Below are 14033 nucleotides of genomic sequence, written 5' to 3'. Positions count from 1 at the left end.
GCTATAGGTGAAGCATTAGTTCATCTTTGAGACATCTCCATGTTTAAATCTGCTTTTCCATACAGATTTTACTCATTGAAGTTCCACTAGAGGGAAAAGAGAAAAAACGGAAAAAAGTACTGCTTGGGACCAAAATTCAGTCCGACAGTGACCGGACGAAGTCAATTCTGGAGTATGTAGATGAAACCACAAAGCCCATATCCAATAACCAGGGCATAATAGGTTAGTGATCGTTGCAAGAGGTGTTTGGTTTCAGAACCTCATCATTCAGAGCTACGGCACAATAATCAGCTCTTAATTAGCTCCATTAAAGCATATATAATCTCTGCTGCAGGGAAACGTGTTGTGCACATGAGGAAGTTTCAGTTAGATGGTGACAGCGAAGGGAAAGAAGCCTCCTTATTTATTGTGCCAATCAATGTCAAAGGTAAGGCTGCATACACTATCACAGGTGCCCAAAAGGTCATATGCAAATTAAAGTGAGTTGTGTATGTATAAATGTACAAAAAGTCTGGGGTTTGTATAAAAAAAAAAATCTTATGCTCACCAAAGCTGCATTTATTTGATCTAAAATACAGTAAATGATTTATTATTATTATTAACATTGAACACCATGTGGACACTGAACATTGAATTAAAAATAGTTTGTATTCCAATGTAGACAACAGCAAGTCTGTTTATCACCCTGGGAGCCCCAGTTTCTACTGCCTTCAGGACATTATGCGTGTGTGTAGCGAAACCAGTGCCCATTTTTCCTCCACCACCTCAAAGATGCTTCTCGCTCTGGACAAGTAAGTTTGAACATCATTCATGACCACCAAAGTGTCTGGAAATCATGCTGATAATGATATGATAATATAAAGACAGTTTTTTTTTTCTTCTCTGTGGCCTGTTTGCTATTAAAACAGGAAGGTGGGCAGTATGTATTGTCGTAACTATTGTAATTATCTTAATATAAACAGTAGCCTTTTGGTTATTATTAGAATGAGGTGACATTCCCGTTGTAGGACTGGACAAAAATCTGTAAATGTTATGTTTTTATTTTGTAAAAGTACATTTTATTCCCTTTTTAGGAAAACGCATGTGTTCAGATGCTCTCAAAGCTATAAGACAAATGTTTATTGAATTGTTGTTTGCTACATTTCAGTTAATAAAGTAATGTCTCTGTTTGTGTCAGGTGGTTAGCAGAGCTGCACACTGTGCCTCATGCCATTCCTGCTCTTTTCCGGCCGGCTCCGGTAGACCGTGTGAAAACTACTGTGAGTAACCCGGCCTATGCAGTGGAAAGCAAGCAAACTGACAGCCTGCTCCACATGGGCTATACGGCTCTGGAAATCAAGAGCAAGATGATGTCCCTGGAGAAAGCAGACCTGTGCATTGAGAACCCGCTCTATGGGTCAGATCTGCAGTACACTAACAGAGTGAGACTCTATTTCATGATTATGGCCAGAAAACAGTAGGTTGTTTAAATTGGATTCATAGATCATGCCTATAATTGAACTGTTCAAAAGTTTAGGATCAGTAAGACATAAATGAGTACTTTTTTTCTAGAGCAAGGATGCATTTGATCAAAGAAATAAGTGCAAAATATTTCTATGTAAACTAAATGCTGTTTTTTTTTTTTTTTTATTCAGAATTTTTTTTATCCCGGTTTCACAAAAATATTTAGCAGTATATTTCTTTTTCGATTTTTTTTCCTTGTACACCAAATTAGCATATTAGAATGATAACCGAAGGATCACGTGACACTGAAGACTGGAGTAACGACTGAAGAAAGTTCAACTTGACAATTACAGGAATAAAATACATTTTTAAATTGTATTCAAATACAAAACAGTTATTTTAAATGTTAAAAGTATTTCACATTTTTACTGTTTTTGTTTTATTTTTAATCAAATAAATGCAGCCTTGGTGAGACATGAGCCTTTTGGTGCCAAGCTCCATAGCCATTTGTCTTATTTTCTTATTGATTACTTGAATGCATAATTTTTATAACAATATTTAATATTTAACTATTAAACTCTTGCATAAAGGTGGACAAAGTCATCATCAACCCTTACTTTGGCTTGGGAGCACCAGATTATTCCAAAATCCAGATTCCAAAGAGAGACAAATGGCAGCAGCACAGTATGAGCAGCGTCACAGAAGACAAGTCAGTATATGCACTTAAAATGCCTCTGTTCTGTGTGTTACAAAATTAAGCCATTAATAATAAGAAATCATTCAATACTAAAACCATCCAAAATATACATCTGTTAGGGAACTGACCCTGTTTTTGACCTGTAGAGAGCACCAGTGGGTGGATGATTTCCCTCTGCACCGCAGTGCCTGTGAAGGAGACACTGAGCTTCTGTCCAAACTGCTGGACAGTGGTTTATCGGTTAAACAGCTGGACAGCGATCACTGGGCACCCATTCATTATGCATGCTGGTATATATCAGCTTCCTGTTTCTTTAAATAATTAACTACATATGAAGGGTTTGTTTAGGTCTCTTTATTTCTCATTCAGAAACATTAGATCACTTGGATCATCTCTCCAGTTTACTGATGTAAAAGGCCCTCTAGAATATAAATTGATATGTTTTTTCCCTCCTCTGACTTCAGGCATGGAAAGGTGGAGGCCACCAAGCTTCTGTTGGAGAAAGGGAACTGTAACCCCAATCTGCTGAACGGCCAACTGAGCTCTCCTTTACACTTTGCAGCCATTGGTGGTCATGCAGAAATCGTACAGCTCCTCCTGCAGCACCCCGAGATAGACAGAGTGAGAATTACATGCTAATTTCCCCCTTTTTTTCTATTCAGATGACCTGTCCCTTTAAAACATTGTTCTTTTAAATTAAATACAATATAAATCATATTCATAAATCATATAAATCTTTTTTTGTTTTAACTTTAGATTAAATAATGTGACCATGGACCACAAAACTTGTCATAAGGGTCAGTTTATTTTTGCATAAATAAGCTTAGGATATGACAATATTTGGGCGAGATGCAACTATTTGAAAATCTGGAATCTGAGGGTGTCCTTATCCATGCATATTACTAATTAAAAAAATAGGTTTTTAGATATTTATGGTAAGAAATTTACAAAATATCTTCATGGAACATGATCTGTACTTAATAGCATAATGATTTTGGGCATAAAAGAAAAATAATATATATATATATATATATATATATATATATATATATATATATATATATATATATATATATATATATATATATATACGATAATTTTGACCCATACAATCAATTTTTTGTCTATTGCTACAAATATACCCCAGCGACTTAAGACTTAAAAGGTTAAAACTTAAAAGGTTTTGTGGTCCAGGGTCACAAATACTAAAGAATTTCTTCCATTCTTGTCTCTCACCATGAACATAGCCACAGACAAATACATTTTATAATTATTTTGTCATTTCATTTTAAGCACATCGAGGACCAACAGAAACGATCCCCTCTTCAAGTATGTGAAGAGAGCAAACAGAACAACTGGGAGGAGACGGTGAAACTCCTTCAGCAAGCCAACAATAAACCAGTGAGTGTGAAACCTCTACGTTCTACAACACAGTGCTTCTATATCAGCAGTCCTGGAGATGCTGAGTAGCATGTTTTGGTGTGTTTCAGTACGAGAAGGTGAGAATTTATCGCATGGATGGATCGTATAGGACCGTGGAACTAAAACATGGGAACAACACAACGGTGCAGCAGATCATGGAGGGCATGAGACTGTCGCAGGAGACACAACAGTACTTCACCATCTGGATCTGCTCAGAGAACCTCAGTGAGACAACACATCCACAACTTCACTTAGATATCACGTTTTCTAATTTGACTTGAACTGAAACAAATCTGACCCTGTTGTGCTTTTCAGCTCTACAGCTGAAGCCGTACCATAAGCCCTTGCAGCACTTAGGAATCTGGAGCGAGATAGTGACTGATCTCACCGCTCTGGATCCCCAAAGGGAAACTCCACAGCTCTTCCTGCGCAGAGATGTCCGGCTACCTTTAGAAATAGAAAAAAAGGTTTCTGCCACGTTATTGTTTTTGATCCTGGTGTTTTTTAGAGTCGTATTCTACATCCTGCTCTGAAACTCATGTGAGTTTTCCTCCTAGGTTGAAGATCCAAAGACCATCCTCATGCTGTTTGATGAAGCTCGTCACTGCCTCCTCAAAGGCTTCCTATCAGCATCAGACAGCAAGTTAATTACTCTCGCCAGCCTCCTCCTGCAGATCATTTACGGAAACTATGACAGCAAGAAGCACAAACAGGGTTTTTTAAAGTATGTAGCTCATTCCTCTTCAATCTCCCTATAATCGTCAGTGACTGTTTCCATGTTCGTGATAAAAGACATGAATATTTCTTGTTTAATGCAGCGAGGAAAACCTCAGATCCATAGTTCCAATTTCAAAAGTCAAGAGCAAAGCACATCACTGGACTAACAGGATACTTCACGAGTACAAGGTGTGTCAGTTCAGATCATTTTCAAAATGTCGGTGGTGGTAAGATGTTTGATGTTATTGCAAGCCTGGTCTGATTTTCTCAATTCTTTGTGTGTCTTTAGAGTTTGAGCACCAGTGAGGGTGTGAGTAAAGAGATGCACCACCTCCAGAGACTCTTTCTGCAGAACTGCTGGGATATTCCCACCTATGGGGCGGCTTTCTTCACAGGACAGGTGTTCACCAAGGCCAGCTCCAGTACCCACAAGGTCATTCGAGTGTATGTGGGGGTGAACACCAAAGGCCTGCATCTAATGAACATGGAGACAAAAGTGAGATTCCAGTCACTTTACATCAAACGGACATTTATATGTAATTCATCCCTCAAATCATCTGTGACATTGTGTTGTTTTATTAATCAGGTCCTTCATCTCAGCTTGGAGTATGGGACATTTATGTGGCAGCTGGGTCAGGCTGACCAATATGTCCAAATACACAGTCTAGAGAACAAGAAGAACTTCATTGTGCACACCAAACAGGTATGTGTCTTTGCATCTTGACATTCATTGTAACTATGTGAAACCCGAGTTGATCATCTTCGTGTTTTGTCTCCAGGCTGGCCTCATCGTCAAGCTGCTGATGAAGTTGAGTGGACAGATCACACCAAACGACAGAGCTGCGTTAGATAAATATGCTTACGGTTAACCCCCATCACAGAGAAGCAACGTGTTTTTGCCTATTGCCTTTTTTTTTTTTTTTTTTTGCAGTTGTTTGGATTTTTAAGCTATTAAACTACATGACTAAGATTCGATTATACCAAAATGTGAGCTATTGCATATCATCATAAATGTTAATCTTATTTACCATGTAATGTTTTCTTACTGTATATGATATTATATACATTTTATAATGTAATGATCGGTTTTTTGCTTTTAACAGTTTTTGTAAATATGAATGACCATTTTAATAAAATAATAATAATAATAATTACACAGAGCCCTCATAAATTGGATGTTTTTTATTTTATTTCTCATCATTAGTGACCAGTTTGATGCATGTTTTGATATATATCAGAGTTAATATGGATAACTTGTGTATGTTTTACCCCACAAATTTCCATTATCTAATTTTTGTTAATTTGTATAACTTAAGATTTTTTTTTAATGCTTATCTGCAAAGAGTAGGCTAATTTGTGAACCTGCTGGACTAAAAACTTTTTATAATTATTTGTATATATAATTCTATTATTTTTGGTACACAATATAAAGTTGTAAAATTACTAAATATTAATTTTATTATTAAGTGAAACTTCTGTCATCCCTCTTTATAACTCTTAGACAAGAGAACATGTTTTTGTGAAGATATCCCTTTGAAAGCTGTCTTTAGATAAATGGCTCACTCTGAATTGTCTGCCAAGCAGCACATTCATTAGCCTCTATTATATTGTCATGTTTTGCTCTGTTCTATGGCCGTAAAACTTAATCTCATTTTTAAGTGCGGTCCACTAAACGCAGCATGAATGTTGAATTATTTCAAGCAACATGTCCAGACATTGTTAATATAGTTTGTATAATCTATCACATTTACGAATGCACATAGACTTAAATTCAAGATCTAATCTGTAGCCTACAGATAACTGATGAAATGCATTTGTGATTGCACTTTTTTTTCTCCACTGTGCATATTTTGTGTCCCTGAGACAGCTTTCTTTAGGTGATGTATAAAAGATCCTGACAGGATTTGGTTTATCCTTTTCTCACTTATTCCCTTGTCGCAGTCATTGTACACAACAGAGGGCTGAACACTAGACTTCTGTTCCTGGTTCTCTAGAGAGCAAAAAGATTGTTCTTGGCCTGCCAGAACGCCGTGGATTCTCCATTCCTCTGAGAATTCCATGTCTTTATCCGCAAAAGTGATAAAAACTGTTCTTGCTCTCAACAAACTGTTGAGTAACACGGTGTCCGACTTCCCAACCGCTCATTTGTTTGCGACGCTGAAAGGCAGAGCTTTCAGCTGCTAAAACCAGTCTAAAGTTCAGAGAAAACTTGCTGTAAAACAGAGACAGTGATGCCTCACAAAGAGACGACTGAGATCTTTCTCACACCCTATTTCTCACACAATGCTTGAATGGGGGCTTAGAGGAGCAGAAAGGAGGAGAAGGGGAGGGGAATCTTTTCAGTTCTTCAAATGCAACAATAGTCTTTGTCTACAATGTCCCTCCATTTTTATTGGGGTTACTGACGGGGACTGGGTGGAGGGGCCGGATTGCTATAGAAACAGTGACAAAACAAACTGGTCCCAGAGCAAGAGAGACAAAAACATGCTTCAAATCCGGGATGAAATCTCTGTATCGATCTCTGCAATTTAGTTAGAAGATACAGTGTGCCAAAGGAGGAGGAAGACTTATGTGAAAGGATGGATGTAGCTTCAACTGGGTAGAAGAAAAGGCAAGAAGACGTACTGGAGCAGTATAAAAGCACTCGATTCTTTCAAGTGGGACGTTTGGAGCAGAACTCGGTTGTTTATTGCTCGACTGGATATCACGATGAACTCCGACACTCCGTATGAGGATTCGGTGTCCATCATGGTTCTGGAGAACATCAAGAACAAGCTGTTACATGCTTTCAGAACATCAGCCGAACCGAGAACCTCTGCCGAGACAGCTGTTCATCCAGTCGGAAAGAGTTTGCAAGTAAACGAAGAGCTCCGGAGAGCCAAAATAGACGGAGCCATAACTTGGTTAAGATCAGAACTGGTAAGTTTAGAAACCACTGATACTTTGACATCTTAAGTGACATTTTAGAATGGATTGTTTGCTTGTTTCATTTGTTGCTTTTTGTCGGTTAGATGAGGAAAGATAGGTGGATGGACGCACAGAAAAGCAGATATATGGAAGGATGCTTGAATAGACAAAGATGAATGGACCAAAAAACAATATATGAAGGGTGAATGACTGAAATATGGATGGATGGATGAACCGAATGATGCATGATAGATAGACAGATAGTAGAATGTAAAAAATGTAGATGGGTGAATGGAAGAATCAAGAGACAGACAGACAGATATATACAGATATATACACAAACATATATATATATATATATATACACACACACACACACACACACACACACACACACACACACACACATATATATATATATATATATATATATATATATATATACACACATATACATATATATATACACACACACACACACACATATATATATATATATATATATGTATGTATGTGTGTGTGTGTGTATATATACATACAGATGGACAGATAGATAAATAGATATGTGAATGACAGAAATACAGATGGCTGTATGGAAGAATTGAGATACAGACGGATATAGATATATATATATATATATATATATATATATATATATATATATATATATATATATATATATATACACACACAGATGGATAGATAGATAGATATGTGGATGTGTCTGATCTGTTGCTGTGTTACTGTCCTGCAGCTGGAGATGCGCTCTCAGGACCGTCAGCTGGCTCAGACTCTGCTGGGACTCAATAAAGAGATTCAGAGGCTCAGACGGGAGAACGGATCTCTGCTCCTGGACACTGACAGCACTGAGCACCTGTGACCCCACAGAGCAGAACAGAGCAGGGCTTAATGAGAGAACAATGCCCCGGTGAGCAGCTGCGTCTAGAGGAGTGGAACACAAATAACTCTCCTGTCCTGGAGTGCACTTTGCTAGCACTTTCTTAAAATGTCTTGTTGGAAAAAATATTGAAAGCATGCTCATATATGTGAAAACTTGACCAAATATCAGTCAAACTGGGTGCTGAGATTTGTGCTCAAAACTACATATACATCCCTTTACACCTGGCATTAACATACTTTTTGATCAAATCATGATTGGAAAGCACTTGAGCACAGGTGTAAATGCATCCAAGACACCTTGTAATCATAAAACCACATCAGTCCAGGATGGATCCTAATCCCTGACTTTACAAGATTTCAATGGGATGGTCAGATGGGAGAAGCGTTGGAATTACAATGCAGTTAAAAATACCCTATTAACAATATATAATACTAATTCAGATACAAAACATGCTAATACCAGAAAAAAGGGAACTAGCCTTAAGAAGGTTAGTTGAGATTTGAATGCTTGACATAGATACAATTTCTATGATTTGTCTATAGAAGATGTAACTCCTATCTGTTTTTACTACTAATTAGATTGTGTGGTCATCTGCTGTATGACTGGTAAACCAAGTGTTGATATTTGTATAGCTTTGAACATGGAATTATTAGCAGAGCATATGCTGTGGGTGCAAAAACGTATCATATCAACATATCAAACTCTTTATTGCAACATAAAATGATGAATCTCAACATTTATCCAGTTTGTAGGTTTTTATTATCATACTTGTGGTAATAGCATGATACTAAGTATGATGTCAAAGCATGTCATAGCATATCATTAGTGATATTTGTTCCAGAAGAAAATAGATGATCAGTAAAATAAAATGTGTTCTTCATTTTCCAATGACTCTCATAATACAATTGAACGAGTTGTTCATTGTTCAGCTTTCAAGACTATATCCTGGTAACTTTCTTTTGCAGTCAGTGTCATGCACTTAGTTTGAAGAGGCACTTCAGTTTTGGGAAATGAGAGAAAATACTTTTACAGATATGTAAGTGATGTTTAAGTAAACTTCCTCATTGAATTCTATGGATCTCTGTTGTGCATTCAGGTAGAATATTAGTCTATCACCAAAGACTTTGTCAAGTTTTTCACAGTATAAAATGTTTTACTTCTTCACTTTATAGTATATACAGTAGTATGTTTTGAGCATAAGGCAGTTGTGTTACACTGGTTGTTTTAAATACAGTATCCTGTATGACATTATGAAATTTCTCAACAAGTAATTCATCATTTGTTCTTCTGTGAGACTCAACACTACTGTAACATGCTGAAACATGTTGTATTAATCAAGCACATGTGATCTGAACTGGAGGTTTCAGGGCACAGAGCTGCGTCTACTAAAGGCCCGTTTGGGCAGGTAGGCTCCAAGAGGAGCGGGGCTCATACAGGTGCTAAAAGAGATTGAAGGGAAAAAGCTCATTTCTCCTGAGAAGGAGGACATACTGCTCCCACCACCCTCACTCCCAGAGTCCCAACAAGGTTCCTCTTCCTCCTCGTCCTCATCTTCTATGGCTTTTGCACACTCCTGCTTCAGTTCCTGAATGCCGTCATGAAGATCCATCAGCTGGCGAATCAAAGCTTGGTCCTGAGAGCGCATCTCCATCTACAAAGCAGAGGAATGTTTTTAAGTTTGCTTTTATTCAATGAGTAGGGTACATCAGAGTAAATATACTTGTAGCCTATTTTATGTAAGCAAATACATGCTCAGCATTCAAGTCAGATAAAGAATGAATTAAAACGGTTTTAAGACTTTAACTCAGTTGTAAATAATACACACTGCAGAAAGTGAACAACATCAGTGAGTCTAACCATAACAGTTTTGTACGTTATGTTAAATGTTTTAACAGCACTTTCAAATAAAATTTTTATAACCTCTAAAGTGTATGTTATTATGCCGAAGTTAAGGTGCGTGGTTGCATATAGCTACTATAAGCTAAATTTCGTGTGCGATATCCAGTTCTTTAAATCTGTGCGATAGAGAGTTCGCGTGATGGTGAAAAAAATTCCAAGTCCCCATTAAGATTTCGCTCGTGTTCGGATTTTGGTCTCGCTGATACGCCGCACTGACCAATAGCAAGTGGTCTGAATGTCTGATATGGAAATAATTATGTGCACCCTTATTATGCACCCTTACACTGTTGAAAAGTAATGGACCCTTTTTACCCACACAATTTTACAGAATTACACACTATAAATACCGTTGCAAATAAAAAAAAAAGGCAAAATTGACAAAACTTTCTGAACCCATTTAAATTTAAATATCACAAATATAGTCAACTAAAAACCTTAGTCTTGTGTTAAAGATGCCTTTAAGATAGCCTAGTTGACGACAGACTAATAGATCTGAAAAGGCGCCTAAAAATTTCCAGACATTTCTCTACAATGGTGACCCCATCAAAGACTTTTTCTAATTAGTACACTGGTATATAAAGTTATATAATGTTATAAGGTATATAATGTTGCCTAAAAACATTAAAATCAGAAGGCGCTATTCAAACTCATTCTGGGAAACTGTTTAGAAACAATTATCCTCCACTTTAATTTACAATTTTCTCTTTATCCAGAACAGCTTTATAAACTAGGCTTAACCTCAAGAAAATGAACACAATGAAACAGTGGGAAAGCTCTGACATTTAAGACTCAGAAAAGAGTGACCAGAACAAACATTACACTTCTATTCACATACTCATGCCAGAATGATTAGGTCAAGGTTAAGGTGTTACTATGCTGAATAACTTCTTCTCCTTGCATTCAACAACAGGAGTTGAAAGTATTTTAGACGGCCAATGTCTTTTTCAGATGCAAATATCTTTTCCCTCTTTCTGCTCTTTTTATTGGTGGCCATGGCAGTCTAATTGGATGTATTGAGAGGAAATAAGATCCTGCATTCCAGCACATTTCATGAGCCTGTTTCTGAAACAAGGAGTGTTCCCGCCAAAAAACTGCATTAATTACACTGGCAGAGTAATAATGGAACCTGCTTTAAAAGATTTAATCAAAGAAAATTACAGAGAAAAGGACATGAACTTTTTTGGGAGCAGGTGAAACCCTTTCTGCGCACTGAACTGCTTGTAAGAGTGAACAGGACATTTGCTTGAGTGTGTTTACGTGTTTTTCTCTGAAGCACATTTAATGGACCTCAATTTAATCCTGATTTCCTATAGGACAGAACACAAAACAACACTATTTATGGGCAGCTGACTGGAAGTGAACATTGGAACTTGTTGGAGTCATTAGAACTGTGTTAAGGCTGGAAAAGAACAATAATGAGAATGCTGTAGACAAGCTCTTAAAGTTAATGAGCAGAATATAGAATGTAGAATAACAAGTAGTGGCCTAACTGCCCTGAATTCATCCGACTCCAGAATTAATTTTTTAACAACCATACATCCATTCTTGTCAAAGAACAGTGATATTTAGTCAGATATTTAGATATTTAGTGACATTTAGTCATAAACATGTTCTAAGTCAATTGCAGTTAAAATATCGCTAAAGGAATTGTGACAAGAACAGCAGACATTGTTCAAGATTTAGATTTGAAGTCACAGATGTACTGAATTTTATGTATATAGACCAATGAGACATAATATTTGCTCGTCTTAAAGGGCTTCTGTTGTGTCTTTTGTGTGAAAGGTTGCCATGACATCCCATGAGTACAGAGGCTGCAAATGCCAACCAATATATCTACTGAGAATGGGCCTGCTCACAATTTAACCCCCGGGACGTTATAAGGGTCACAACATGAATGTTAATGACGAGACGGTGATAATTTTTTACTCTTGTGGAGTAACGTTGTAAAGACGCAAGCTGACCTTTGATTTTTACTCGAGTTTGAAACAACATGATCTAGGTCTACAACAATAGACACGCATGAAATGCTTAGACCACCCAGGACACCCACTAAACAAAATTTAAAATCGATAAAAGATTATACATCTCTTACATTATGAGATTCTTATGCTCACCAGTTAACACTATTTATATGATACAAATACAGCAAAATAAGAAATATTGTGAAATACTACAATTTAAATATGAATCATATGATCCTTCAGAAATTATTGTAATATGCTAATATATTCTAATATTCTAGTAATTTGCTGCTCAAGAAACATTACTTATTATCAATGTTGAAGGCAATCGTGCTGCTTAATTTTTTTTTTCTGAATTATTTGATGAATATAAAGTTCAAAATATAGGTATTTATTTGAAATGTACATCTTTTTTTATATTATACAATAATTATTTTACCTGATATTTTTTATCACTTTAATTTTCCCTTATATAATATAACATAATATAGGACAATAAAAAAATTTGTGAATGTATAAAGATTAATTTCTGATTATTCTTTATAAGAAAGAGGTTGAAAACAAAATAAACTATTGCAAAATATGACAAAAGAGTGAAAAAGTATTTATAGTAAAATAACTATACTACATAATAATATATATTAGAATTTTTTAATTTTACATTTTTTTAATTGGTTTTCCTAAAAATCCCCTGCCTCTGGAATCTATGGCCTTGCTGAAGGCAAAAAGCTATCATGGGAAAACCAAATTGCCTCATATTTGCATTCAAATGACTAATAATGTAGTAAAGTGTACTAGATGAAACCTTACCAGCTCCTTCCTGAGCCAGGCCAGTGCAGTCTCAATGTCCAGCCGGCCTGCACCCCCCTCTCCAGCCATACGCTTCCCTCTGCACACCTGGGAAGAGGAATGGTCCCTGCACATCACTGCTGCTTTACAGTGATCAAAAGAAGTTTCTTTACAGGAGAAATCTCTCAGTCTGGTAAGAACTACTTCCATTGTTTCTAAAAGTGCTGATGAGGCGCAGAGAGCTCGCTGTTCTTCTTGTCAGCTGTAGATACAGCTCTGTCACTGTTTTATCCCCCTGCCACACAGTCCACTACTGGTGAGTCCGCTCTGGGATGGACACTTAAAACCCCCCTCCCTTCACCCCCACCACGCCATAAACATGCGCACACTCTGGTTTTACATGCCACATAAGTCTGTTTATGTGCAAGGGAGTGACGTAGAGAGACTGACGTCAGCCTCGCCTGTAGTGTTCTGATTTGCCATGAGCTTTGTAAATGTTTAATTCAGCTGAATAGATGACGTGTGGATCTGAAGTTGCTATGGCTTCGCAGGAAGCACTAGTGAAGACAGCTGGGGTCTATGGAATGTCCTTGGCAGTGCCAGGAAGGTAAATAGTAAGTGGACCTCAGTTGACTGAATAGATCACAAATTACATTTGTCAGGTATTGATTTTGATTTGAGTATTAACTAATATTTTGTATTCCCACAGTAGCCACTGGTTCTTAAATTACTCATGGGTCTAAAGTCATTGGTTGTGAACCAGCCAGGCAGTCTTGTGGAGGCACATGCTGTCATGTCCTCTCTGCGTTTCCCAAGCAACCTGCACAAATAAGCAATACATCTCAACCCGGGACAAAAATAGTGATGACACAATTGAGGCTATATTTAAACCCAATAGATCAAACCAACAAAGTCTTTGACGTTACAAACATTCAAAGAGAGAGAATGGGACCAAGTTCTCTTCATCCATGAAAAGAGAGTCTAGCCTTTCGGTTCTCTTTCAGATTCATGTCATGCATGAATCACCAGACTTAAAGTCTAGTGTCCTACAAAAAGTTTAGCCAATTTGATAAAAGGACCTACATCAAAACATATTGTGCATGTGGTAAATTGCCTTGCAAAAGCATTGGGAAGCAATATTAGTGTAACGTAACATTAATTAATGCAGTCTCACAAGATCAAACTTATTGGACATAAGAACCAGCCTGATGGGCTCTTGGAGGCCATGCCACCCTCTTGTGGTTAAAAACAAACATTTACATATAAACTCCTATTTGCCCTCAACTGTTACCTCAAA

At 37.1% G+C, this 14033-nt stretch overlaps 3 protein-coding genes across 4 annotated transcripts in view; 2 read left to right on the top strand and 1 right to left on the bottom strand.

Annotated features, from left to right (window-relative positions):
- Window positions 1–5433, top strand: part of krit1 (KRIT1 ankyrin repeat containing) — a 6274-nt gene extending 841 nt beyond the window's left edge. For both annotated transcript variants that reach the window (XM_052583999.1, XM_052584000.1), the window contains exons 3-17: window positions 66–222; window positions 335–427; window positions 662–791; window positions 1178–1421; window positions 2034–2152; window positions 2287–2430; window positions 2605–2761; window positions 3434–3541; window positions 3631–3787; window positions 3878–4029; window positions 4120–4286; window positions 4381–4468; window positions 4569–4775; window positions 4866–4982; window positions 5059–5433. In XM_052583999.1, the coding sequence (XP_052439959.1) occupies window positions 66–222; window positions 335–427; window positions 662–791; window positions 1178–1421; window positions 2034–2152; window positions 2287–2430; window positions 2605–2761; window positions 3434–3541; window positions 3631–3787; window positions 3878–4029; window positions 4120–4286; window positions 4381–4468; window positions 4569–4775; window positions 4866–4982; window positions 5059–5148 (2130 nt within the window). In that variant the 3' untranslated portion in view covers window positions 5149–5433. The remainder of the gene's footprint in view (window positions 1–65; window positions 223–334; window positions 428–661; window positions 792–1177; window positions 1422–2033; window positions 2153–2286; window positions 2431–2604; window positions 2762–3433; window positions 3542–3630; window positions 3788–3877; window positions 4030–4119; window positions 4287–4380; window positions 4469–4568; window positions 4776–4865; window positions 4983–5058) is intronic.
- vps28 (VPS28 subunit of ESCRT-I) overlaps window positions 1–14033 on the bottom strand; it is a 254667-nt gene that overhangs the window by 87948 nt on the left and 152686 nt on the right. The window lies entirely within an intron of this gene.
- On the top strand, window positions 6659–8839 carry LOC127978982 (protein FAM167A-like). Its single transcript, XM_052584034.1, has 2 exons — window positions 6659–7198; window positions 7941–8839. Exons 1-2 carry the CDS (start codon window positions 6989–6991, stop codon window positions 8064–8066), a joined length of 336 nt encoding a protein of 111 aa, XP_052439994.1. The 5' UTR covers window positions 6659–6988; the 3' UTR covers window positions 8067–8839.

The sequence above is a fragment of the Carassius gibelio genome, chromosome B19 (genome assembly GCF_023724105.1).
Source record: "Carassius gibelio isolate Cgi1373 ecotype wild population from Czech Republic chromosome B19, carGib1.2-hapl.c, whole genome shotgun sequence".
In the NCBI taxonomy this organism is placed as follows: Eukaryota; Metazoa; Chordata; class Actinopteri; order Cypriniformes; family Cyprinidae; genus Carassius; species Carassius gibelio.
The sequence above is the reverse complement of the archived record's forward strand: the minus strand, read 5'-3'. Positions and strand labels throughout refer to the sequence as shown.